A 25,349-nucleotide genomic window follows, 5' to 3' on the forward strand; every position below is an offset into this window, starting at 1 on the left:
AAAAAAAATGAGAGAAGATTTACCACACCAAACAAGGGAGTCACCTTGGACACTCCCTTCATCCTGGAGTACTGAACAGAGCTCCCTGGCTACACCCAGCACACACCTCTGTGTAATCACTAAAAGAGCAGTCCACTAAGCTACAGAGGCATAGTTCAAAGATAAAAGCCATCACATGGGAAATAAAAAACAAAAAGTTATCTCTACAAATCCCTAAAAAAACACAGCAATTCAAGGAGCAAGAATTAGGAAGGCAACATGACACCTTCAAAGGAATACAACAATACTGCAATACTAGAATGTGAAAATGGGGGCTGGCGCTGTGGCACAGCGGGTTAACACCCTGGTCTGCAGTGCCAGCATCCCATATAGGCGCCGGTTTGGGACCTGGCTGCTCCACTTCCAATCCAGCTCTCTGCTATGGCCTGGGAAAGCAGTAGAAGATGGACCAAGTCCTCGCGCCCCTGCACCCACGTGGGAGACCCAGAAGAAGCTCCTGGCTCCTGGCTTCGGATCGGCTCAGCTCTGGCCATTTCGGCCAACTGGGCAGTGAACCATAGGATGGAAGACCTCCCTCTCTCTCTCTCTCTCTCTCTCTCTCTCTCTCTCTGTGTGTAACTCTGACTTTCAAATAAATAAATAATTTTTTTTTTAAAAAAGTGAAAATGAAGAGATTGAAGAAATGCTGGAAACAGAATTCAAAAAATCAATTATAGGATTACTTAGAAGTAATCTGAAGCAAATCCATGAATTAAAGAAATCCATATATGACATGAATGAACATTTTTCCCATGAAATTAAGATTTTAAAGAGAAATATAAATGAAATATTGGAATTCAGGAATTCAGCAGATCGAATTTAAAAATGTGGTGGAAAGCTTTTACAATAGACTCAGTGAGGCAGAAGAATGAATATCCAAGTTAGAAGACAAATCTCTGGAAATTTTACAGTCAGACGAAAAAAAGAAGAAATTAGAAAAATTAAAAAACAGTGTTGGAGATTTATGGGATACTATCAAACAACACAACACATGGGTCTTAGGAATTCCTGAAGGCATGGAAACAGAGAATGGATCAGAAAGCCTGTTTAGTGAAATAATTACAGAAAACTTCCCCAATCTGGAGAAAGAAAGGGATGTCCAAGTACAGGAAGCACATAGAACTCTTAATAGACATGACCAGAAAAGATTGTATTCAAATTCTCCATAATAAAACATAAAGAAAATATTCTAAATATTCTAAAAGACTCTAAAATGTGTACAAGAGAAACACCAGATTACTCTCAGAGGATCTCTAGTTAGACTCACAGTTGACTTCTCATCAGAAACCCCACAGGCTAGCAGATTGCTGAGATATATTCCATGTCTTAAGACAAAAAAAGGCTGTCAACCCAGAATATTGAACCCTGCAAAGCTCTCACTTATGAATGAAGGTAAAATAAAAACCTTCCATAACAAACAGAAATTGAAAGAATTCATCACCACTTGTCCGGCCTTACAAAAGATGCTTAAGGATGTGCTATACACAGAAACATGGTCATCACTATGAAATAAAGTGAAGGCAGAAAATCTCCCAGTAAAAGTATGAAGAAAATCCAAAGTAAACAATAGGAATATTTATGGAAAAATGGCAGGGCCAACTCATTATTTATCAATAGTCATCTTGAATATAAATGGCCTCAACTCTCTAGCTAAAACATACAAACTGGCTGAATGGTTTAAAAAAAGAGACCCCTCTATTTACTATCTACAAGAAACACATCTCATCAACAAAGATACACACAAACTGAAAATGAAAGAATGGAAAAAGATATTCCATGCTAACAGGAACCAAAAAGAGCTAGTGTGTAACCATCCTAATATCAGACAAAACAGACTTTAACACAAAAACTGTTAAGAGACAAAGAAGGGTACTACGTTTTGATTAAGGGATCAATTCAACCGGAAGATGTGACTATAATAAACATATATGCATCTAATTATAGGGCAATCTATAGAAGTGAAATTGACCCTTTTGAGATGTGATGACTTTGAACAGCCCTTGTCTCGACTGTTGAGGAAGTTTTTTTTTTTTTTTTTCAAACTATTTGTTGAACTCTTTACTTATTATAGAGTTAATCTGATGGGTATAAAGTTCATTGAAAATAAAAAATAAGAATGGGAATAGGAGACAGAAGAAGAAGATGGGTGGGAGTGCGGGTGGGAGGATGGGTATGGTGGGAAGAATCACTATGTTCCTAAAGTTGTATTTATGAAATGCATGAAATTTGTATACCTTAAATAAAAGTTTTTTTGGGGGAAAAAAGAAAAAATCCTGGGGCCAATGCTGTGGCATAATAGGCTACATCTCCACCTGTAGCACCAGCATCCCATATGGGCACTGGTTCATCTCCTGACTACTCCTCTTCCAATCCAGTTCTCTGCTTATGGCCTCAGAAAGCAGTGGAATAAGGCCCAATTGTTTGGGCCCCAACACGCACATAGGAGACTAGAAGAAGCTCCTAGTTTCTGACTTCAGATCAGCTCAACCCCAGCCATTGCAGCCATTTGGGGAGTGAACCAGCAGATGGAAGACCTTTCTCTCTGTTTCTCTCTCCCTCTTTTTGTAACCCCTACGTTTCAAATAAATAAGTAAAATCTTTTCAAAAAATCCTAAAACTGATTTGAAAACAAAAAACCCCTAATAGCCAAAGCAATCTTTGGCAAGAAGAACAAAGAATTCAAAATACAAGGGTGCTTCAAAAAATCATGAAGAAATGAAATTAAAAGACAAGTTTATTTTGGTGCAAAAAAACTGAAATCCATATATAGATTTTTTTGCATAATATGCATTTCCCATGAACTCTCTGGAGAGAGTAATTAAGACAATACTGGAGTAAGAACAGACATAGAGACCAATGCAACAGAATAAATGAATCCACACATTCACAAAGAACTGATCTTCAATAAGAATACCAAGAACACATGGAAAATATAGTCCTTCCAATACTGGTGTTGGGAAAATCAAACATCAACATGCAATATAATGAGATTGGACCTTTATCTCATACTATTTTCAAAAATCAATCCAAAATAAAGACTTAACCCCTGAAACCATGAAACTCCTAAAAGTAAACATAAAGGGAAAACTTCTTGACTTTTGTCTTGGCAATGAGTTTTTGGATATGACTCCAATACCACAGGCACCAAAACCACAAATGAACAAGAGAAATTACATCAAACTAAAAAGTTTCTGCATGGGAAAGTGTTTGGCACAGCAGTTAAGATGCCAATTGGGATCCTTATCACAGTGCTTGGTTCCAGTCCTGGCTACTCTGCTACCAATCTAGCTTCCTGGTAATGCATACCCTGGGAGACAGCAGATCAAGTTCAAGTACTTGATCAAGTTCAAGTTCAAATACTTGGGTCCCTGCCACAGAGTGAGAGACCCAGATTGAGTTCCAGACTCATGACTTCAGCCTGGATCAGCCCTGACTGAGTCTATCTACTCTATCCAGTACTTTGGGTATTGCATCAGAGTTTGGAAGATCTCTGTGTCTCTATCTCTCTGCCTTTCAAATAAATAAAAATAATAATTTTTTTGAAAAAGGTAGATGTCCAAATAGAATTATACATAACATTTTTTAAAAAAAAGTTATGCTCTAAAACTATGAAGAAAACCTTCATGTTCTTGAATTTGATTGTGGTTTCTTTTCTTTTAAAGATTTATTTATTTATTTGAAAGTCAGAGTTACAGAAAGGCAGAGGCAGAGAGACAGAGAGAAAGAGGTCTTCCAACCACTGCTTCACTCCCTAAATGGCTGCAATGGCTGGGGCTGAGCTGATCCAAAGCCAGGAGCCAGGAGCTTCTTCCAGGTCTTCTAGGTGGGAGCAGGATCCCAAGCACTTGGGCCATCTTCTGCTGCTTTCCCAGGCCGTAGCAGAGAGCTGGATTGGAAGTGGAGCAGCCACTTCCAAGGATTCTGGTGCAGTGTTAAGCACCACTTGTGATGCTGGCACCCTATATCAGAGTGTTGCTTTAGATCCAGCTTCCAGGTAATGTGCCTAAGAAAGCAGAAGAAGATAGGCTAAGTACTTTCACCCTTGCTATTCATGTGGAAGACCAGATTGGAGTCCCTGGCTCCAGGCATCAGCCTGGCCCAGCCCTGACTTTTGCAGCCATTTGGGAGTGAATCAGCAGATGGAAGATCTATTTTCTCTCTCTCCCCCCTTCTCTCTGTCACTCCTGCCTTTCAAGTAAATAAATAAATAGAAGTGAGATGAAAAACCAGGTTTTTCACAATCTCAAAGTATCACTTTCTAAAATACTATGAACAACAAAGGATTGTCATCATGCATAGATTTATGGTGAAAAATCTGGAAGACATCATCTTAATCAGAAGCTCAAAGTTTTCACCACCAACGAAAGGATAAATGAATACTGACCACCCAACAGGAAGACTTGAGAACACAGAATCTTGTCTGATTTTTCTGGCTCCAAATTCATAAACTGTTCTAATTGTAAGGAAGTTTTGGATAAATCCAGATTGTCACATCTACAGAATGATTTGTAATCTTCAAAACTGTCAAGGTCTTGAATGTCAAGGCAAGAATGAGGAAATGTTCTTGACTGAAGGAGACTGGGGACTGTGTATATCCTAGATTGAATCAATTTTCTATAGAAATTTGAAATCTGTAAAACTTGAATCGGAAATCTCTGGGCAAAGAGTATATAGGAGTTCTTTATACAAGTGTTAGAATGTGTCTGTAAAAACAAAATTGCTTTTAAGATTTTTAAAGCCTCAAAGAGTGCTTGGTGCATAATAGGTAATATATAACTACTTAGGAAATTAAGTTCTACATTATAACACTGAATGGGGGGGGGAGTAAGATCAATCTCATAAATAGGTACAATTCATAGGGTCCTGGGAATGTTCTCCATAATATCTAACTATATCTGTTATGGATTCTCTTCGTAACAGTAAAACCTGAAGCAGGCATAGGCATTGAAATGGGAGGAGAAAACTGAAAAAGGAAGATAAACTTTTAAAAATATAAATTTAGGAATTCTGATGAGATCCAGTCCAGGAAGCAGACTTCATCCTATCAAATCTCTCACATCGTCAATCCCAGTATAGAAACATACGATGGAAGTAACATGATTAACTGCTGTCAACCTTGTCAGCAAGGAAATAAACTCATGTTTTTCTTTCATTGTGTAACACAAAATATGGAAGAAATGTCAGATGGATTGACAATAAAAGAAATTTCAAGAAATAACCCATATTGCCTTTTCAAACATCCTTTCTGTACAGAACAAAGAGAAATATTTCTAAGATCATCTAAGTGGACTGATCTCAAACAGAATCTCCAAAAGTTTTAATGAAGTAGTAATTCTTCTTAGAATATGATATAGCATGTTTTAAAACTTCTGAACAATAAATGCAGAAATTGCACTCACCATTTTGGGCAGCCTATCCAACATATCTTTACAACGCAACACACATGTAGATGCTCTTTGAAAATTCCCTTGAGCAACTGCCTGAGGAAAAGAATGTCAACTATCAGTTAAAATGAACTGACAAAGAATTTGTCCGTAAGTCTGTTTTAGAATTTTTAAACTAGTGTTAAAATGTCTTATTTTGGAGGCAAGTATCGTGGCACAGCAGGTTAAACTGCCACTTGGGACACCAGCATCCCATATTGGAATACCAGTTCAAGTCCCACATACTATGCTTCCAATCCAACATTCTGTTAATATACCCAGAAAAGCAGCAGGTGATGGCCCAAATACTTGGGTCCCTGCCACCCACGTGGGAGACCTGAATGGAGTTTCTGGCTCCTGACTTCAGCCTGGCCCAATTCCAGCCATTGTGGGCATTTGGGTACTGAACCAGCAGATAAAAGATATCTGTCTCTGTCTCTCTCTCTGTGCGTGTGTGTGTTTGTGTGTGTGTGTGTGACTCTGCTTTTCAAATAAATAAGATCTTTTTGTTTTAGGTCTTATTTTTAGGAGTCAGCATTATAGCACAGAGGGTTAAGCCACCACCTGTGATGGCAGCATCTTATATCAGAGCACAGGTTCAAGTCCCAGCTGCTCCACTTCTGATCCAGCTCTCTGCTAATGTGTCCAGGAAAGCTTTGGAAGATGGCCCAAGTGTTTGGGCCCCTGCCACCCATATGGGAGACCTACATGGATTTCTAGGCTCCTGGCTTAAGCCTTGGCTAATCTAGATTTTTGTGGCCATTTGAAGGGTGAACCAGAGGAAAATGATCTCCATCTTTTTGTGTGTGTCTCTTTTTCTCTGTCACTCTTTCAAATAAAGAGAAAATAAATCTTTTTTAAAAATGGTGAAAAGCCTTATTTTTCCCTAATCTTTTTAGCAATATTAGTTGATCTAGTCAAACACAATAGCCAGCTCAAAATACAGAGGAATTAAGTAGTAACAATTTTTGGTAACACAAGGCTAGTACTGAATGAGTGGAAGTCATTTACTTTTTCTAGAAATGCAGAAACTGGTGTGATACCTTATGTTATTATATCATGTATAACAGATGTGTAATAGGCGCTTCTCGGACTTAAATAGCTCTTGTATTTATCTCCACATTCGAGGAATTAAATTAAACAGAAGTCTTTTGCCTTAAAACAAGTTCACAATAACCTGAAAGTCTTGACTACTGCGAATATCCCTTACAAAGGCAGTTCAGTGCAATCCTATCTTGAATCCAGAGGAGTCACTTGGCCATTTATTATGTGCAACCTTGAGCCTTAAGCTCTCATGGCTTCAGTTTCCTCGTGAAGAAACCGCACTACAGTATCCCTGGGATTCCCTTTAGCCCTACCACCCTATGACTAAACACACTTAAATGAACAGAAACTGTAGCAGGTGTTTGGACAGCAGTTAGGACTCTGATTTTGAAATATGTTTCCATATTGCCTGCATCCCATATCAGACTGCCTTGAATCAGAGTGCCTGGATCTGCTTCCAATTCCAGCTTCCTACTAATGCACACTAGTAGGCATCAGATGACGGCTCAAACACCTGGGACCCTGTCACCCACATGTGAAATCCACTCTGAGGTCAAGAATCCTGGCTCTGGTTTGGCCCAACCCTGCCTGGGCCAGGGGGCATCTGGGGAATGAGCCATCAAAGGCAAGATTTTCTCAAATAAAAAATAAATATGTAAAGATTTATTAAGCATTTATAGAAGAGGCTTGGGTCAGCCATTTAAGAATTGAAGAATTTAGTTAACAGATACGGTATTTTACTTTTAAAATTTTGTTTAGACTATTTATTTATATTTATTTATTTATGTGACAGAGAGAGACAGAGACAGAGAGACAGAGAGAGGGCACTGTCATCCACTGTAAACTATGCTAAATGGACCCTCTACGAATTTATGCTAACTTCAATAGGACCTTCACTCCAGCTAAGCAATTAGGAACACTACAGCTCCTAGTACTATGTCAAGCATATAGTAGATGCTCAATAAAACTGAGTTTTCCCCTTTGTTGATTTCTGCAGTATATTTCCCACACAGGTGGACAGACTCTATCATATTCCTCAAGTACTTTATAGCATGCCATATCCTCCTACTGTATCCCTCTAAAAATTACTTCATCTCTCACCTTAAAAAATGGATCCGGCATTGTGACATAGCACGTAAAGCCACTGCCTGCAGTGCCAGCATCCCATATGGATGTCAGTTTGAGTCCCAGCTCCCTGCTAATGGCCTGAGAAAAGCAGCAGAAGAAGGCCCAAGTACTTGGGCCCTTGCACCCATGTGGGAGAACTGGATGAAGCTCCTGGCTCCTGACTTCAATCTAGTCCAGCCCTGGCTACTGTGGCCACTTGAGGAGTGAACCAATGGATGGAAGATCTCTCTCTCCCTTTCTCTCTCTCTTTCCTTCTCTCTCTTTCTCTTTCTCTCTGCCTTTCAAATAAATAAAATAAACCTTAAAAAATCTCATTCTCCTCTGCAATTTAAAATATCTATTTTATGTCCCTTTTATACTCCCCCAAAATTCACAATCTTCTTAATTTTCACATCAAAATAAACTACTAATCCTTTGTTTTACTGAAGAACTTCATCCACATTACTTCAAGGCAATTACCCTGCTGAAATGCATGTTTACATTTCTGGATCTCCCAAAAACTTATGCTCCTATGAAAGAGACACCACATATTAATGTTATTAATCCTTCTTAAAATATTTATTTATTTATTTATTTATTTGAAAGACAGAGCTAAAGAGAGGCATAGGCAGAGAGAGAGAGTCCTGGCTGCTCCACTTCTGATCCAGTGTCCTTTTAATGAGCCTGGGAAAGTAGCTGAAGATGGTACAAGTACTTGGGCCCCAAGACACTTGTATGGGAGACCCTGATGGAATTCCCAGCTCCTGGCTTCAGCCTGGCCTAGCCCCAGCTGTTGAGGACATTTGAGGAGCAAACAATTGGATCTCTGGACGCTCTCCCCTCCCTCCCTCTCTCTCTAACTCTACCTTTCAAATAGATAATTTTAAAAAAAAGAATAGACATTGTGATCAATGGAATAGAAATAAGAGTCCACAAATAAACCTCCACATTTATGATGAATTGGTTTTTGATATATGTATCAAGATCACTCAATTTGGAAAGAATAGTCTTCTCAATAAATGATATTGGGACAACTGGATAACCACATGTAAATGAAGCTATATCCCTATCTCACATTGTACTCTCTTATTTTAAAAAGATTTATTTATTTATTTGAAAGACAGAGTTACAGAGAGGCAGAGGCAGAGGCAGAGAGAGGTCTTCCATCCACTGGTTCACTCCGCAAATGGCCTCAACGATTTTGTGAATACACTAAAAGCACTGAATTAAACATTGTAAATGGGTGAATTCTATGGTATATAAATCATATCTTAATAAAAATCATAAAAAGTAAAAAAGGGGGCTATACTAGATGACTTTAGTGCCTCTTTCATTTCCAGGATTACATAATTACATTAAGCAAATTCATCACTGCTTTTTGTCAACTGAAAATGCACACCTAACTATAACAAAATGAGGAAACCTACAATGCAAACAGAGGCAAAGTACAACTTTGAACATTGTGTGATAACAGGAGATATTTTAAAGCATCATCAAGGGGCCGGCAATGTGGCACGGCAGGCAAAGCCACCCACCACGTGTGATACTGACATCACACACGAGTGTCAATTTATGTCCCAGCAGCTCCACTTCCAATCCAGCTCCTCAATAATGGCCTGGGAAAAACATCAGAAGATGGCCCAAATGTTTGGGTAATTGCCACCCACATGGGAGACCTGGATGAAGCTCCTTGGCTCCTGGATTCAGCCAGGCCCAGCACTGGTTGTTGTGACCATCTAGGGAATGAACCAGTAGGTGGAAGATCCCTCTGTCTCTTCCTCTTTCTCTCTGTAACTATGACTTTCAAAATAAATAAATAAACTTTATTTTTAAAAAAATTATCAAGGGGCCAGCGCTGTGACATAGTGGGTAAAGCCACCGCCTACAGTGCTGGCAACCCTTTTGGGTGCCAGTTCAAGTGCTGGCTGGTCCACTTCCAATCCAGCTCTCTGCTATGGTCTGGGAAGGCAGTGAAAGATGGCCCAAGTCCTTGGGCCCCTACACCCACGTGGGAGACCTGGGTGAAGCTCCTGACTCCTGGCTTTGGATCGGCCCAGCTCCGGCCATTGCAGCCAATTAGGGAGTAAACCAGAGGACGGAAGACCTCTCTCTCTCTCTCTCTCTCTCTCTCTCTGCCTCTCCTTTTCTCTCTGTGTAGCTCTGACTTTCAAATAAATAAATAAATCTTTAAAATAAAAAAAATAGTAAATGAAAAACAACAGCAAATGAAAAGACTCTTCTCAAGTAAATATTTGACTGAATATTTGACAGACTGAATGTAAGAGACAGTCACGGAGACAGGTGTTGCAAGAAAAGGCTGCTGCCACAAATAAATGACAGATGTTACATGCAGTGGTTGAAAATATATATTAGTCATTTACCCCCATTCACTCCCATACAGATCCAGTCACCATTAGTCATGTCTCCTTGAGACATTAGACAAGATCCAAAGATCAAATATAGCATCCTATAAATGGCCAGTGACATTTGATTTTCTTCTAATAGATTACCTCTCATTATTCTTGCATTTACATCTATAACTTGCCCCCGTAGTAAGGCTTGTGTGCCTATGATACCTACTGACTCTGCTTGGTGAGAATAGACTTTGAAGAGGTCCTTCTCCACAGCCACCTTCTGAATGATCACGTGTGCCTCAGTGTAACTCCTCTCCACTAATCTGACATATAAGTGCTCCAGACCCTGGGAAATAAAAATGCAATACAATGTGGGGATGAGAACAGCCACAGATGTTACTAATAATTGCCACAGCTAAAAATCAAAGGTAACTTACAACAATGGCAGCTTCAAAAAATTCATCAGAACGCACAGCTTTTCCAATATCTATCCAGCCTCTTCCTGTTTTAATATTCATCTAGAAGAGAAAAGTTAGAAAAATAATTTTTTAAAGTTCACATCTCCCCAGACTGGTTGGGGGATATTGGAGAAAATGCTCCTCTATCAATATTCAGTCACAAAACCTACAGAAAACAAAAAGGAACAGTCAGCATTTAGGAGAGTTTTGTGTTCTACTTTGTATTACATAATTCAAGAAAAAATATCTTAATAAAAATAATAACAAAAAAAGAATAGGCCTAAAACACATTTGCTACAGGAATACTTTAAAAGTCACCATTTGGGACATCTGCACCCCATATCAGAGTGCCAGTTTAAGCCCTGGCTACTCCACGCTTCTGATCCAGCTCCTTGCTAATGTATCAGATGGAAGGCAGTAGACGATGGCTCCAAAACTTGGGCCTCTGCCACCCATGTGGTAGACCCAGATGGAATTACAGGCTCTTGGCTTTGGCCTGGCCTAGCCCTAGCTGTTGCAGCCATTTGGGATGGTAGATCAATTGATCTCTCTCTCTCTCTCTCAACCATCCTCCCCCGTCATTCTGCCTTTCAACTAAATAAATAATAAAAAAAAAAAACCTCTGGGATAATTTAGATAGGAAGAGAAAGTTCTGAAAACTTAATGTCTCACACAATTGAAGAAAGTTCTATAATATTAGCATATGAGTTAACACATCTGCATTCTAGGATTTTTGAAATGTTTATTTATTTTCATCTAGTTAAAAAGGAGGGGGGAGAGAGAGAGAGAGAGAACTTCCATCCACCATTTCACTCTCCAAATGCCCACGACAATCAGGACTGGGCCAGGCTAAAGCCAGGAGCCAGGAACTCCACACAGATTTCCCACGTGGGAAGTAGGGGCCCAACCACTTGAGCTGCTTCCAAGGATACATTAGCAGGAAGCCGTATCAGAAGCAGAGGTAGCCAGGATTCAACCAGCACTCTGATATGGGATGCAGGCACCTGAAACTGGTTTAATCCACTGTACCACAGTGCCCACCCTGGTTCCTGTTTTTAATGTCATTTCTAGTAACATTTTGGATTAACCTAACAGATGTTTACTAAGTATACACTACAGACCAGGTACTATGAAGAAGCTCACATTATTGCAACTGACAGATAACTAAATCAATAATTGATAAGTAATATACACAAATGCTATGGAAGCAAACAAGGACTGAATCAAAATGGAAGACTAATAAGCACATATTACAGCCAACTCTTCTTATCCTAAGTCCCTAGAAATGATAATATATAGTTGCGGGTGGGAGGGACGTTATGGGGGGGAAGCCATTGTAATCCATAAGCTGTACTTTGGAAATTTATATTCATTAAATAAAAGTTTGAAAGCAAAAAAAAAATGAGAGAAAATGCATACATAGTTTTTCTTATTCAATATGAGTATTGGGTGGCAGGCTTGGTGCAGCTGGTGAAGCTGCCACCTGGGATGCCTACATCCCGTATCAGAGTGCCTGGAATTGACTGTCACCTCTGCTTCTGCTACTGATCCAGCTTCCTGTTAATGGGAGACTCGGAAGGAGGATGGAGTTCTTGGCTCATGGCTTTGCCAGGCCCAGCCATGGCTGTTGTAGGCATCTGGGAAGTAAACCAGCGGACGGAAAATCTCTGTCCCTTCCCGCTCCCCGACCCTGCACTCTCTGCCTTTCAAATAAATGAAACTTAAAAAAAATTATTTAAGGGCCAGCGCTGTGGCACAGTGGGTTAACTCCCTGGCCTGGAGCGCCGGCATTCCATATGGGCACCGGTTCAAGACCCGGCTGTTCCATTTCCAATCCAGCTCTCTGCTGTGGCCTGGGAAAGCAGTGGAAGATGGCCCAAGTCCTTGAGCCCCTGCACCCACGTGGGAGACCTGAAGGAAGCTCCTGGCTCCTGGCTGCAGATTGGCGCAGCTCTGGGGAGTGAACCATCAAATGGAGGACCTCTCTCTTTCTCTCTCTCTCTCTCTCTCTCTCTCTCTGCTTCTCCTCTCTCTGTGTAACTCTGATTTTCAAATAAATAAATAAATCTTTAAAAAAATATTTAAACAATAGTTCTGGAAAACAAGGGGTTATTTTCGATGGACCTGCATTTATGAAGAATCACTGAAACAAATAAGATGAAGCAGAAAATCACACCCAAACATGCAAAATATGACAAAAGCCCTAAGTGAGAACAGTGGAAACAAAAGGCAGTTGACCTCTCCCTGAAAGTTGAAGAGTTCATTAACAGTAACAATCAATAACCTTTCCTATTAGTTTTCTTTCTTTGGGATCAACAAAACCAAAAAGGCAAATCAGAGGTGACAGAAATTGGAAAGTTAATGGGGAAAAGAGAAGGCAGAGACAATGGTAAAGGTACTACCATACTCACAAGGCGGACAAAGTGGAAAGCATATAATGTCCAAAATTTATGGAAATAAAACTTTAAATAGATAAAAATTTTAAAAGGTAACCATCAGATAAATTTAAAATAGTATTATATGAAGGTACTTCAAAAAGTTCATGGAAAATTGAATTAAAAGATGTTTGGTGCAAAAAATGTTGAAATGTATGCATAGAGGGGTCTTCAAAAATTTTGCAGAAAATGCATATTATGAAAAAAATATGCATGGATTTCAAAAACTTTTTGCACCAAAATAAACTTGTCTTTTTTTTTTAAGTTTTAAGCCTTTTTATTCAGTGGAAGAAAAGCATAGGAGATCGAAGGCCCTATCTAAGAGAGCGAAATCTGGGTTCATACCAAGTACCAGGAGTCAGCCATGTGGAAGAGCATGCTGGCCAGGAAGTCTGGGGCAGGTGGCCCGAAGACCACGCACCCTGGAGGCACAGAAAAAAGGAGGCAAAAAAAAAGGGGGGGGGGGTTGGGCCCACCGTTTCCCAGGCCTTTAATCTACTTCCAAAAGGGAGTAGTTAATTGGCCTGATTGCCCGCTGGGCACACAGGTGTGGTCAGACAGGGACACGAGGTCACACAGGGACATGGTGAAGGCATGGTCTTTGAGCTCACAAACCTTATTAATTTTAATCCTATATGCCTGCCTACAATATTCCCCCTCAGAGACTCCATTCCCTTAATCGTAAGGGATGTTGAAGGGTGTAAATTATATCTTCTATCGCTGCTTCTTGCTTATGAGAGGTGTAGTGCAAACCCTGCCTGTCCTGGGTCTGCAAGTCTCTGTCTATCTTATCTAACAAATTTTTTTTGTGAGCTGGAGCAGTTTTGGTCACTGCCAATGTCTTAAACTTGTCTTTTAATTTCAATTTTAAACAAATTTTTCAAAGTTCCCTCATATAACTAGCAAAAATTTAGAAGTAATATAAGAAAGTATTAGATAAATCCTCATCTATTATAACAGAAATCAGCTTATGTATAAACCTTATAAATCAAGAATTAATTATGGGGGTCAGCACTGTGGCACAGAGGGTTAATGTCCTGGCCTGAAGCGCAGGCATCCCACATGGGCGTCGGTTCGAGGCCCGGCTACTCCACTTCTGATCCAGCTCTCTGCTGTGGCCTGGGAGTGCAGCAGAAGATGGCCCAAGTCCTTGGGCCCCTGCACCCATGTGGGAGACCTGGAAGAGGCTCCTGGCTCCTGCCTTCAGATCAGCACAGCTCTGGCCATTGCAGGCAACTGGGTAGTGAACCATCAGATGTAAGACCTCTCTCTCTCTCTCTCTCTCTCTCTCTCTCTTTGCCTCTTCTCTCTCTGTGTAACTCTTTCAAATAAATAAATAAATAAATCTTTTTTAAAAAAAGAATTAGTTATGGTTATGGGCATAATCATGTCCGTGTCCGCTCAAAATTCTATGTTGTAGTCCTAACCTCCATCACCCCAGAATGTGAGAATGTGGCTGTATTTGGAAATAAAGTCTTTAGCAGGTAACTAAGCTGAAATATGGCCATTAGGGTGGGCCCTAATGAAATCTGGCTGGTATCCTTATAAGAAGAGGAAATTTACACACATAATGAGAAGCAAGCAATGATCATGCTCAGAGGAAAGGCTATGTAAGGACAGAGAAGACGGACATTAGCAAGTAAAGGAAAGAGTACTCAGAAGAAACCAAATCCACTGGCACTTTAATCATGAAGCTTCCAGAACAGTAAGAAAACAAATTTCTATTGTTTAAGCCACCCAGCCTCTGATATTTTGTTATAGTAGTCCTCCCAAAGTAATTATAGTGGTACAAGTATACAAGCATGATTAAAATAATGGAAGTAACCACAAGAGTGAAAACTAAAGTGGTTACAAGTAATAGCCTTAAAAACTGGCAAAGATATATGCACAAGGCAATTCACTGAGGCACCCCAATATCCATCACAGAGGACTGGCTGAATACAGGTAAGATATACACATCAATGGAAAATTATGTAACTAACCCCACATTATGACCATTGTCATGAATCCCACATTTTGTGATATTAATATCCCTGTTTACAAGAAAAAACAGAATGTGTATGCATATAATATAATATGTAGATATGAAGTGACTGTGGAAAATGTTAAAAATTGCTAAATATTAAAATTTTAAAAATTATTAAACACTTTTAATTTAAAAAAGAAAACTATGTAACTAGAGGCAGACATTATGGCACAGCAGATTTAGCTACCACCTGGGACACCTGCATACCATATTGGAGTGCCAATTCGAGTCCTGGCTACTTTGCTTCAGCCCCAACCTTCTGTTAATGTCCTTAGGAAGGCAGTGGATGCTGGCCCAAATACCTGGGTTCTTGCCACGTGGGAAATCTAGATGGAGTTCCTGGCTCCTGGCTTCAGCCTGGTCCAGCCCTGGCTGTTACAGGCATCTGGAGAATGAACCAAAGGATAGAAGCTCTCTCTCTTTCTCCCCTTCCCTCTTTTTTCCCCCTGTATCACCTGTGCCTTTCAAATAAATAAATCTTTTTTCAAAAATTATATAAATAGGGCCGGCACCGCGGCTCACTAGGCTAATCCTCCGCCTAGCGGCGCCGGCACACCAGGTTCTAGTCCCGGTCGGGGCGCCGGATTCTGTCCCAGTTGCCCCTCTTCCAGGCCAGCTCTCTGCTGTGGCCAGGGAGTGCAGTGGAGGATGGCCCAGGTGCTTGGGCCCTGCACCCTATGGGAGACCAGGAAAAGCACCTGGCTCCTGGCTCCTGCCATCGGATCAGCGTGGTGCGCCGGCCGCAGCGCGCCGGCCGCGCCGGCCATTGGAGGGTGAACCAACGGCAAAGGAAGACCTTTCTCTCTGTCTCTCTCACTGTCCACTCTGCCTGTCAAAAAAAAATTATATAAATATAAAAATGAGGGATCTCTCATATACATTGCTATAAAATGATCCTTAAGACATAATGCTAAATGGTTAAATGGAGCAAAAAATAAGGTACAGAAGAATATATATTGGAATATTACCATTGATCTAAGAAACTAGAGGTGGGCACATGGGAGACCCTCAAGGAGTTTTGGGCTCCTGGCTTCAGCCTGGTCAGCCCCAGCTGTTGCAGCCATTTGGGGAGTGAACCAACAGATGGAAGATCTGTGTGTGTGTGTATGTGTGTGTGCATGCACGCGTATCTCTCTATCACTCTGCATGTCAAGTAATAAATAAATATTTTTTTTTAAAAATAGCAACTAGGGGAGGGAAAATGAGTATATACCTATTTGCTTCTATTTAAAAAAATAAACCATAAAATAAAATGGCTATCTACAAAAAAGAAGAAACAGAGCAGAAGGGATAGATAGAAAAGCTAAACATATCTGAATATACTTTTGTTAGATTTGTCCTTGAAATTATGTAAAGATTCTACATAATTACACAATGAAATTCAATCAAAATTTTAAAAATTATCATTATAAATCAAAAGAAAATTGCAACTAATGGACCTAACTGTGCATCAAGATGCTAGCTAAATCACAGGGAAAGGAATTATTTAAACTAACTTCTATTTTAATAATATTAAGGTAATATTTTGACTGTACATCCCTGATGAATTATTAAACCATTTTTGGAAATCATATAATTAGTAATAATACTGATATTGCTATATTTTGAAACAAATGTTCATTATATTAATGATGCTGGGTGCCAAGACGGACTATGCTGAAGAAAAGAGATGCATATAGAAAACCAAAGAAGCTAAAAAAAACTTTATCATCCTAAATATCAATTGTAAATAGAAGTATGACCTCATTCTGTTTTTTTAAATAGATTTTATAGCTCTCTTCACTAAGAAGGTCTAGAAACAGTCACCAATGCAACTGCAATAAGAACTTGTACTATCCAGTGATTTCTTTTTTTTTAAAGATTTATTTTATTTATTTGAAAGAGTTACAGAGAGAGAGGTAGAGTCAGAGAGAGAGAGAGGTCCTCCATTCCATTGGGTCACTACCCAAATGACCACAAAGGCCAGAGCTGAGCTGATCTGAAGCCAGGAGCCAGGAACTTCCTCCAGGTCTCCCACGTGGGTACAAGGGCCCAAGAAGTTGGGCCATCTTCCACTGCTTTCCCAGGCCATAAGCAGAGAGCTGAATCAGAAGAGGAACAGTCAGGACCCGAACTGGTGCCCATATGGGATGCCGGCACTGCAGGCTGGGGCTTTAACTCGCTGCCCCCAGTGATTTCTAAATAGCATTCTCCACTAAAAAGAAACAAGACTGGAGGAATGCCTGAATCCAAGTCTAGGGCAGGAAATATACACGATAAGCCCAGACACTTCATCTATCAAGAATAAAAAAAAAAAAACTATTAAGACTACTGCGGTTATGTCAAAAGGACTCAGAACCAGTTAAAGAGGCTCCTACTAATAGGCTCAAGATAGAACACTGTGCATCAATAAGATTAATAATAACTACAATGGATGGAAATTCATTAACTATGTTAAAATACATGAATTCACAATGATACTTTTTAAAAGATTTATTTACTTACTTGAAAGGCAGAGTAATAGAGAGAGGGAGAAACAGAAAGATCCTTCAGCCACTGGTTCACTCCCCAAGTGGCTGCAACAGCTAGGGCTGGGCCAGGCCAAAGCCAGGAGCCTATAACTCCATCTAGGTCTCCCAAGGGGATGGCAAGAGCCCAAGTTCTTGGGCCATTTTCCTCTGCTTTCCCAGGCACATTAACAGGGAGCTGGATGGGAAGTAGAGCAACTACGATCAAATCAGTGCTTTAAAATGTTACAAGTGGTGGCTTAACCCACTGCACCACAAATTTGATCCCAGTGATACATTTTTAAAACTTATTTATTTGGTCACTGTTTGAAGATGTTAGGGAGCCAATTCATTATTTTGAAAACTATTAAGTAAAAGACAAGAAACAAGCATTTAATCTGTCTTATACAAACTGTACTTCAGAGTAACCAAATAGCAGATAGGGGAGTCTCTCTCTATTCCAGCTAATAAACAAAGAGGGAATGCAGAATTAGAGTATGCAAAGCCTTACAGAAAAACGGACCCAGGGCAATAATCATCAAAAGGCACTAACAGAACAAAAAAGAGCTAAGTGGCTATCAGTGCCTCCTGATATAAACACAACATATTGTCTATAAATTTTTCTGACAAAAATCAAACCTGAATCAAAACAAGCTTCTAGATCTATCAGTTTCAAGAACAAAGGACTATATTAGGGGACACTGTGAAGGCAAAATCATCAGAACTCAAAATTTAGGAAGCTCTATAAAACAAACAACATGATTTCCTCAACAAATTAATTTGTTTTTCAGCAAATGAAAAAAAAGGAGATATGTGTGGATAGAAAAAGACATATTAACAAAATACAAAGGTATGGGCTTTCTTTGCTCCTGATTCTAAGAAACCAAGTGGGTGCAGGGGAATAGAAGGACTGCATAGCTAATAATTTTAGGAAACATTTGTTAGATTTTAACAGGTATGATAATGGGTATTGACTTTGTTTAATAAAATGATACCACATATTTTAAAGATACATCCTGAAATATTTATAGACAAAATCATACATGTTGGACTTGCTTCAAAATAATCCAACAGGGTGGGTATGTGGCATAGCAGTTAAGATGCCACTTGGGACACTCACATCCCATATAGGAGTTCCTAGGTTCAAGTCCCAGCTCCAACTCCAGCTTCCTGCTAACGTACATCCTTGGCTCAAATCCTTGGGTCCCTGACACCCACACAGGAGACCTACCAAGACTGAATTCTGGCTCCTGACATCTTGGCCCAGCCCTTGGCTGTGGTGGGCATTTGAAGAGTCAACCAGTATAGATGGGAGATCTCTTTTAATTTTATTTGTTCAACAGGCAAAGGGACAGAGAGAGACAGACAGAGATCACCCTTTAGTTGGTTCACCACCAAATGCCCACAGCAGCTAAAGCTGATCAAGGCTGAAGCCAGGAGCCAGGAATTCAGAACTCCATCTAGATTTTCCTATCCAAGTACACATTAGCAGGAATCTGAAACTGGGAATGAAGCCAGGACTCAAACCCAGAGACTCTAATAACGGATGTGGGCATGCCAAGCATCTTCTTAACTGTTGCACCAAATTCATGCCCCATAAATTTAAAAAAAAAATTAATCCAATGGGGTCAGGGGTTGCCATTGGAGGAGATATGAAAGAAACAAGTATGGCCATGAGTTGATGATTACGCTAGCTTAATGATGAGTAATGGAGAAATCATCTTATCTGTTTTGTGTGTGTGTGTGTTTGAGGTTTTCTATAATAAAATATCATTTTAGAACACAGAGAAAAATATTTTTCCACTAAAAACATGTACTTGCCTCTAGGAAGCAAGACAGTGGATAGAGAAGGAGGTAGCAGAAAACTACTACTTTTTATTATGTCTCAACAGTTTAATTTTATTTATTTTCTTTTTTTTATTTAGTAAATATAAATTTCCAAAGTACAGTTTATGGATTACAATGGCTCCCCCACACACAATTTTCCTCCCACTCGCACCCCTCCCATCTCCTGCTCCCTCTCCCATTCCATTCACATCAAGATTCATTTTCAATTATCTTTATATATAGAAGATCGATTTAGTCAGTTTAATTTTATATAAGCATGCATATATTGTTTGGGGGAAAATAATTGTTTAAAAGGCATTACTTTTTTAAAAAAACAGAATGCAAGAGGAGGACTTCCAGTTCCAGCCACGATGGAACACCTTGATTCAATCTGACACTCCTACTGAAAACAGCTATAAAAGTTGGACAAAACAACTGCTTGAAGGCATCAGAATGTTTACAATCTTTGAAAGGAGGGAAGAACACAAGATTAACCATGTATTCAACTCAGCTTTATTATATCACATATAATATGGGATTTATCAGGTTGTTGTCATAGCATTTACATAGAGGAATACTTCTATTATATACTTAGCTACACATTTCATAGTGTTCAAAGCATTTCTCACAAAAAAATTTTAACCCTATAACACTCTAAGGTAATAATATTATTCTCATTTTACAAATGAAAGAATTAAGTCATCTTTCAAAGTCACATAGCTGCTAAGTTGCAGAGCTGGAATTAAATCCTAGGTTTTAAGACTTCAAATCCCATATTCTTTCCCTTATTTACTCAATGCTTTAAATTTTTCATCAGAAAAACTTTTTAAAATTAAATAATACCAGGGGGCCAGCACTGTGGCGCAGTGGGTTAACGCCCTTGCCTGATGCGCCGGCATCCCATATGGGCGCCGGTTCAAGACCCGGCTGCTCCACACCCTGTCCAGCTCTCTGCTGTGGCCTGGGAAAGCACTAGAAGATGGCCCAAGTCCTTGGGCCCCTACATCCGCGTGGGAGACCCGGAGGAGGCTCCTGGCTCCAGATCGGCCCAGCTCCGGCCATTGTGGTCAGCTGGGGAGTGAACCATAGGATGGAAGACCTCTTTCTCTCTCTCTCTCTCTCTCTCTCTCTCTCTCTGCCTCTCCTCTCTCTGTGTAACTCTGACTTTCAAGTAAAATAAATAAATCTTTAAAAAAATTAAATAATATCATTCCAGGGAGCAGATGCTTAGCCTAACCATTAAGATACCAGCATCTCACATGAGAGTACCTAGATTCAATTCCCAGCTCCAGCTCCTGACACCAGCCTCTTGCCAATGCAGACCCTGGGAACCAGCAATGATGGCTTAAGTAATTGGGTTCCTGCCACCCACATGGTTTACATTCCCAGCCTGGTCTGACCCCAGCCCAGCTCCAGCCAACATTCTGCCATTGTGGGTAGATAGAGAATGAATTAAGGGAAGGCAGTGTTCTTTCACTCTCATTCTCTCTCTGCCCCTCAAATAAATAAACAATGTTTACACTTAAAAAAAAAAAAAAACTTGAGGCCAGTGCTGTGGTGTAGCCCATAAAGCCACTGCCTGCAGTACTGGCATCCCGTACGGGCATCAGTTCAAGTCCCAGCTGCTCCATTTTCGATCCAGCTTCCAGCTAATACGCCTGGAAAAGCAGCAGAAGATGGCCCAAATACTTGGACCCCTGCATCCACGTGGGTGACCTGACTCTGGCTTCAGATTGGCCCAGCTCAGGCTGAGGTAGGCATTTGGGAAATAAATCAGCAGATGGAAGATCTCTCTGTCTCTCACTCCCTGCCCCCCACCTCTGTAACTCTGCCAATTCAAATAAATAAATATAAAAAAAAACATACAACACCACTCAAGTTCCAAGACTAGGCTAGGGAGTTTTCTTTTTAGGTAAAAGCAAAAAAAAAATAATAGATCAATCCAAAATTTTAAGTCCAATATTTAGTTCATCAAATGTTTGTCATAACAACTATAACACTGCCAAGATCTTTAACTGTAGCAATTATCCTAGTCATAAAAAGATAGCACTAGAAGATTCAACCTCCTTCTAGTCTTATACTAACTTCAACCATTTTCACTGGAGTAATAACTCTCATTGCACCTTATATTTTCTACTCATTAATTAGGACTTACGAAAATCTGTCTTCTTAGAGTTTCTTCTGAAGCCACTGAAAGATCACACATAGATGCCAACTTGGAAGCAATATGACATACTGAAAAACGGTAATTAGACACCCATAAACACAAAATATTCATTTTATATACATATATAAAGAAAAAAAGATGATTGAAGTCAAGCCAGTTTCATGCTTGTTAAATATGACAATTTTAAAGGCATTAAAAAATCAATTTTCAGAAGTAAATGATCTGAAACTTATATGAGTCGTTTGCTTAATGCTTCAATTAGAAAGATATTTAATTCTCAAATTTTAATTTCTGCAGGTGTTAAATCCCAAAAACTCACTAAAGATACCTGATTCCCAGAATACTCATATGTACCATGCTGGCAAAAGAATTCTAATAGTTGCGACCTAAACCTAAACCTCAGGACATCAAGACAGCTTTATATTTTTCTCCTAAAATGTGCTAATTCTCTTTGCTGTAGATGATGTTAAAGTTCCTGAAGTATAATGTAGAAAATACAGACATTTTTATTATATAGTTAATTTTCTCTGAAAATAGGGAAGTTTGAATAATTGTAACCTCTTTTATTTCTGTAGTGGGTCTGCCACCCACGTGGGAGACCCGGATGAAGCTCTTGGCTCTTGGCTTTGGCCTGGCACAGAGCTGGCCATTGAAACCATCCAGGGGCTGGCGCTGTGGCATAGTAGGTAAAGCTGCCACCTGCAGAGCCGGCATCCCATATGGGTGCCAGTTCTAGTCCCGGGTGCTCCACTTCCTATCCAGCTTTCTTTTATGGCCTGGGAAAGCAGTAGAAGATGGCCCAAGTTCATGGGCCTCTGCACCCACATGGGAGACCTGGAAAAAGTCTCCTGGCTCCTAGCTTCGGATCAGTGCATCTCCTTCCATTGTGGCCAATTGAGGAGCGAACCAGTGGGTAGAAGACCTTGCTTTCTGCCTATCCTTCTCTCTGTGTGTAACTCTGACTTTCAAATTAATAATAAAAATAAATTTTTTAAAAAAGAAACCATTTGGAGAGTGAACCAGTAGATGGAGGATCTCTCTCTCTCTCTCTCTCTCTCTCTCTCTTTCTCTCTCTCCCTCCCTCCCTCTCTCTCCCTTTCAAATAAAATGAAAAATTCTTTAAAATCTCCACCTAAGAACTGGTCAAAACATTATTTAAACTGCAGGAACATTATTAAACATACAGTGAATAAATGCATACGTACATTTAACCTTCTGCTCTTCATTTATCATGAAATTTATACTCCTCATAACTGTCAAGTTCCACAGATTTATTGTCATTTCTTCAATCTGGACAAAGAGAAACAATCCCTTAGCCAGTTAAAATATTGTCCACCTCCAGTGATGCTTCCAGTCTTGCATGTTTTATGCTTATGTAACTATTGTGGTTCATTTTCAGTCCCTCTATAATCTAATCCCATTCTACCTCTTCCCCCCCTCAAAATGTTACTCACTGTAAGAATAATTATCTCACTGTCCTCTGAACATAACTTCTTCATTCCTATATGTATATCTTTATTTATACTGTTGGCTTCAAATGCTGTACCTCCTCCAGTTGTCTTTATATAACTCACATGCAGTTCAATCTCAGCAGCAAACTTCACCAACCATTACAGCCTACATTCATCTATGTCTTCTCTAAATTCCTATATTCCTTAATTTTCACACAAGTTAGCAATCAGTTACACTGCTTTGTACCATTTAATGTTTTATTTCTCATTCTTATTTCCTAACCAGGACCCTTGATACCAAAGACCATGCTTTATACAACTTAAGTAGCACTTATATTACCTGCCAAAATGCTACATAAAGAATAAACACTCAGGAACAGGCATTTGACACAGCAATTGAAATGCTGCTTGGACTCCCAAATCCCATTACTGGAGTGCCCTGTACAAGTCCGAGCTTCACTTCCAATTCCAGTTTCCTGCTACTGCAAACCCTGGGAGGCAGCAAGTGACAGCTCAAGTACTCATGTTGGAGACTCAGATTGAGTTCTAGGCTCCTGGCTTCTGCCTGACCCAGCTCGGGCTGTTCAGAGCATTCCAATGGAAGATTCTCTCTCTCTCTCTCTCTCTCTCTCTCTCTCTCTCTCTCAATCTATCTCTGCTTTTTAAATAAAAAGTAAAGAAATTATTCTTTTTAGGAGCCGGCACCATGGTGCACGAGGTTAATCCTCCACCTGTGGCGCCAGTATCCCATATGGGCACTGGTTCTAGTCCCGGTTGTTCATCTTCCAGTCCAGCTCTCTGCTGTGGCCTGTTTGGGCAGTGGAGGATGGCCCGGGTGTTTGGGCTCCTGCACCTGTGTGGGAGACCAGGAGGAAGCACCTGGCTCCTGGCTTCGGATCAGCAAAGTTCCAGCAGCTTTGGCCATTGCGGCTATTTGGGGAGTGAACCAACGGAAGGAAGACCTTTCTCCCTGTCTCTCTCACTGTTTATAAATCTACCTTTCAAATAAATAAATAAATAAAAATCTTTTAAAAAAGAAATGATTTTTAAAAGAGTTACAAGGACATTTGAGCACTAGAAAATTATTTTTAAAAAAGAATAAGCACTTGGGGCTGGTGCTGTGGAAAGCTCCGGCCTGAAGTGCCAGCATCCCATTTGGGCGCCGGTTCGAGTCCCAGCTGCTCCACTTCCTATCCAGCTCTCTGCTGTGGCCTGAGAAAGCAGCAGAAGATGGCCCAAGTCCTTGGGCCCCTGCGCCCACATGGGAGACCCGGAAGAAGCTCCTGGCTTCAGATTGGCACACTCCGGCCGTTCAACCATCTGGGAGTGAAACATCGGATGGAAGACCTCTCTCTCTCTCTCTCTACCTCTCTCTGTAACTCTTTCAAATAAATAAAATAAATATTTTTTTAAAAAAAGAAGCACGTAGCCGGCGCCGCGGCTCACTAGGCTAATCCTCCGCCTTGCGGCGCCGGCACTGGATTCTGTCCTGGTTGCCCCTCTTCCAGGCCAGCTCTCTGCTGTGGCCAGGGAGTACAGTGGAGGATGGCCCAAGTGCTTGGGCCCTGCACCCCATGGGAGACCAGGATAAGTACCTGGCTCCTGCCATTGAATCAGTGCGGTGCGCCGGCCGCAGTGCGCTGGCCGTGGCAGCTATTGGAGGGTGAACCAACGGCAAAGGAAGACCTTTCTCTGTCTCTCTCTCTCACTGTCCACTCTGCCTGTCAAAAAAAATTTTAAGAAGAAGAGTCAAAGGGATCACATAAACAAGACTAGTGTCTGCTAAAACTAACTGATAAAATTAAAAAGGAGAGAACAATCCAACATGGGAAGCGGGATACACAGCAGACTCATAGAATGGCAGATGTCCTAAACAGAACTCTGGCCTCAGAATCAACCCTTAAGGTATTTGGATCTGGTTAAAAGGCCCATGAGAGTATTTCAGGCATGGAAAGCCAAGACACTCTGGCAAAAAAAAAAAAAATGACCTAAATGAAAGATCTCTGTGAGTGAGATCCCAGCAGAAAGAACATGCCATCAAAGAAGGAGGTACCTTTCTCTGAAAGGAGGAGAGAATTTCCACTTTGACTATGAACTTGTCTAATTAAGATTGGAGTTGGTGAACTCAAGAGGCTTCCATAGCCTTGGCAGCTCATGACAAGAGCCTCGGTGTGGGGAGCAACCGGACTAGACTGAGTTACTGGAATTAAGACTTATTCTATGCATCTGCTCTCCCACAATATGGCGCTGGGAGAGAAGTAAACAGCTTCCGCACAGCTGCCTCCAGTTCAACTAATAAACTGTAGGACTTGCTATTGATTGGAGGAGAGCAGCGTACTCGGCGTGTGGGCAGCCGAGTTAGGATTGGCGGAGGAGGACTATAAAGGAGGAGAGAGACGGCATGCACCAGGAACATCTATGGGGAACATCTAGCTGAAGGAACACCTGTGCAGCCCCCCAGAGAGCCGGCTGGCGGTGTGCCGCTCCCCTGCAGAAGTGGGGAATGCGGCCAGGGGGAACTGCCCTTCCACG

At 40.6% G+C, this 25,349-nt stretch overlaps 1 protein-coding gene across 1 annotated transcript in view; it reads right to left on the reverse strand.

Annotated features, from left to right (window-relative positions):
* TEX11 (testis expressed 11) overlaps positions 1 to 25,349 on the reverse strand; it is a 295,189-nt gene that overhangs the window by 239,558 nt on the left and 30,282 nt on the right. The window contains exons 3-7 of the mRNA XM_017349668.3: positions 22,572 to 22,656; positions 21,355 to 21,434; positions 10,405 to 10,485; positions 10,194 to 10,313; positions 5,439 to 5,519 (exon numbers count right to left, since the gene is read on the reverse strand). Coding sequence (XP_017205157.3) covers positions 5,439 to 5,519; positions 10,194 to 10,313; positions 10,405 to 10,485; positions 21,355 to 21,434; positions 22,572 to 22,656 — 447 coding nt within the window. The remainder of the gene's footprint in view (positions 1 to 5,438; positions 5,520 to 10,193; positions 10,314 to 10,404; positions 10,486 to 21,354; positions 21,435 to 22,571; positions 22,657 to 25,349) is intronic.

Source organism: Oryctolagus cuniculus, chromosome X, assembly GCF_964237555.1.
Source record: "Oryctolagus cuniculus chromosome X, mOryCun1.1, whole genome shotgun sequence".
Taxonomy (NCBI): Eukaryota; Metazoa; Chordata; class Mammalia; order Lagomorpha; family Leporidae; genus Oryctolagus; species Oryctolagus cuniculus.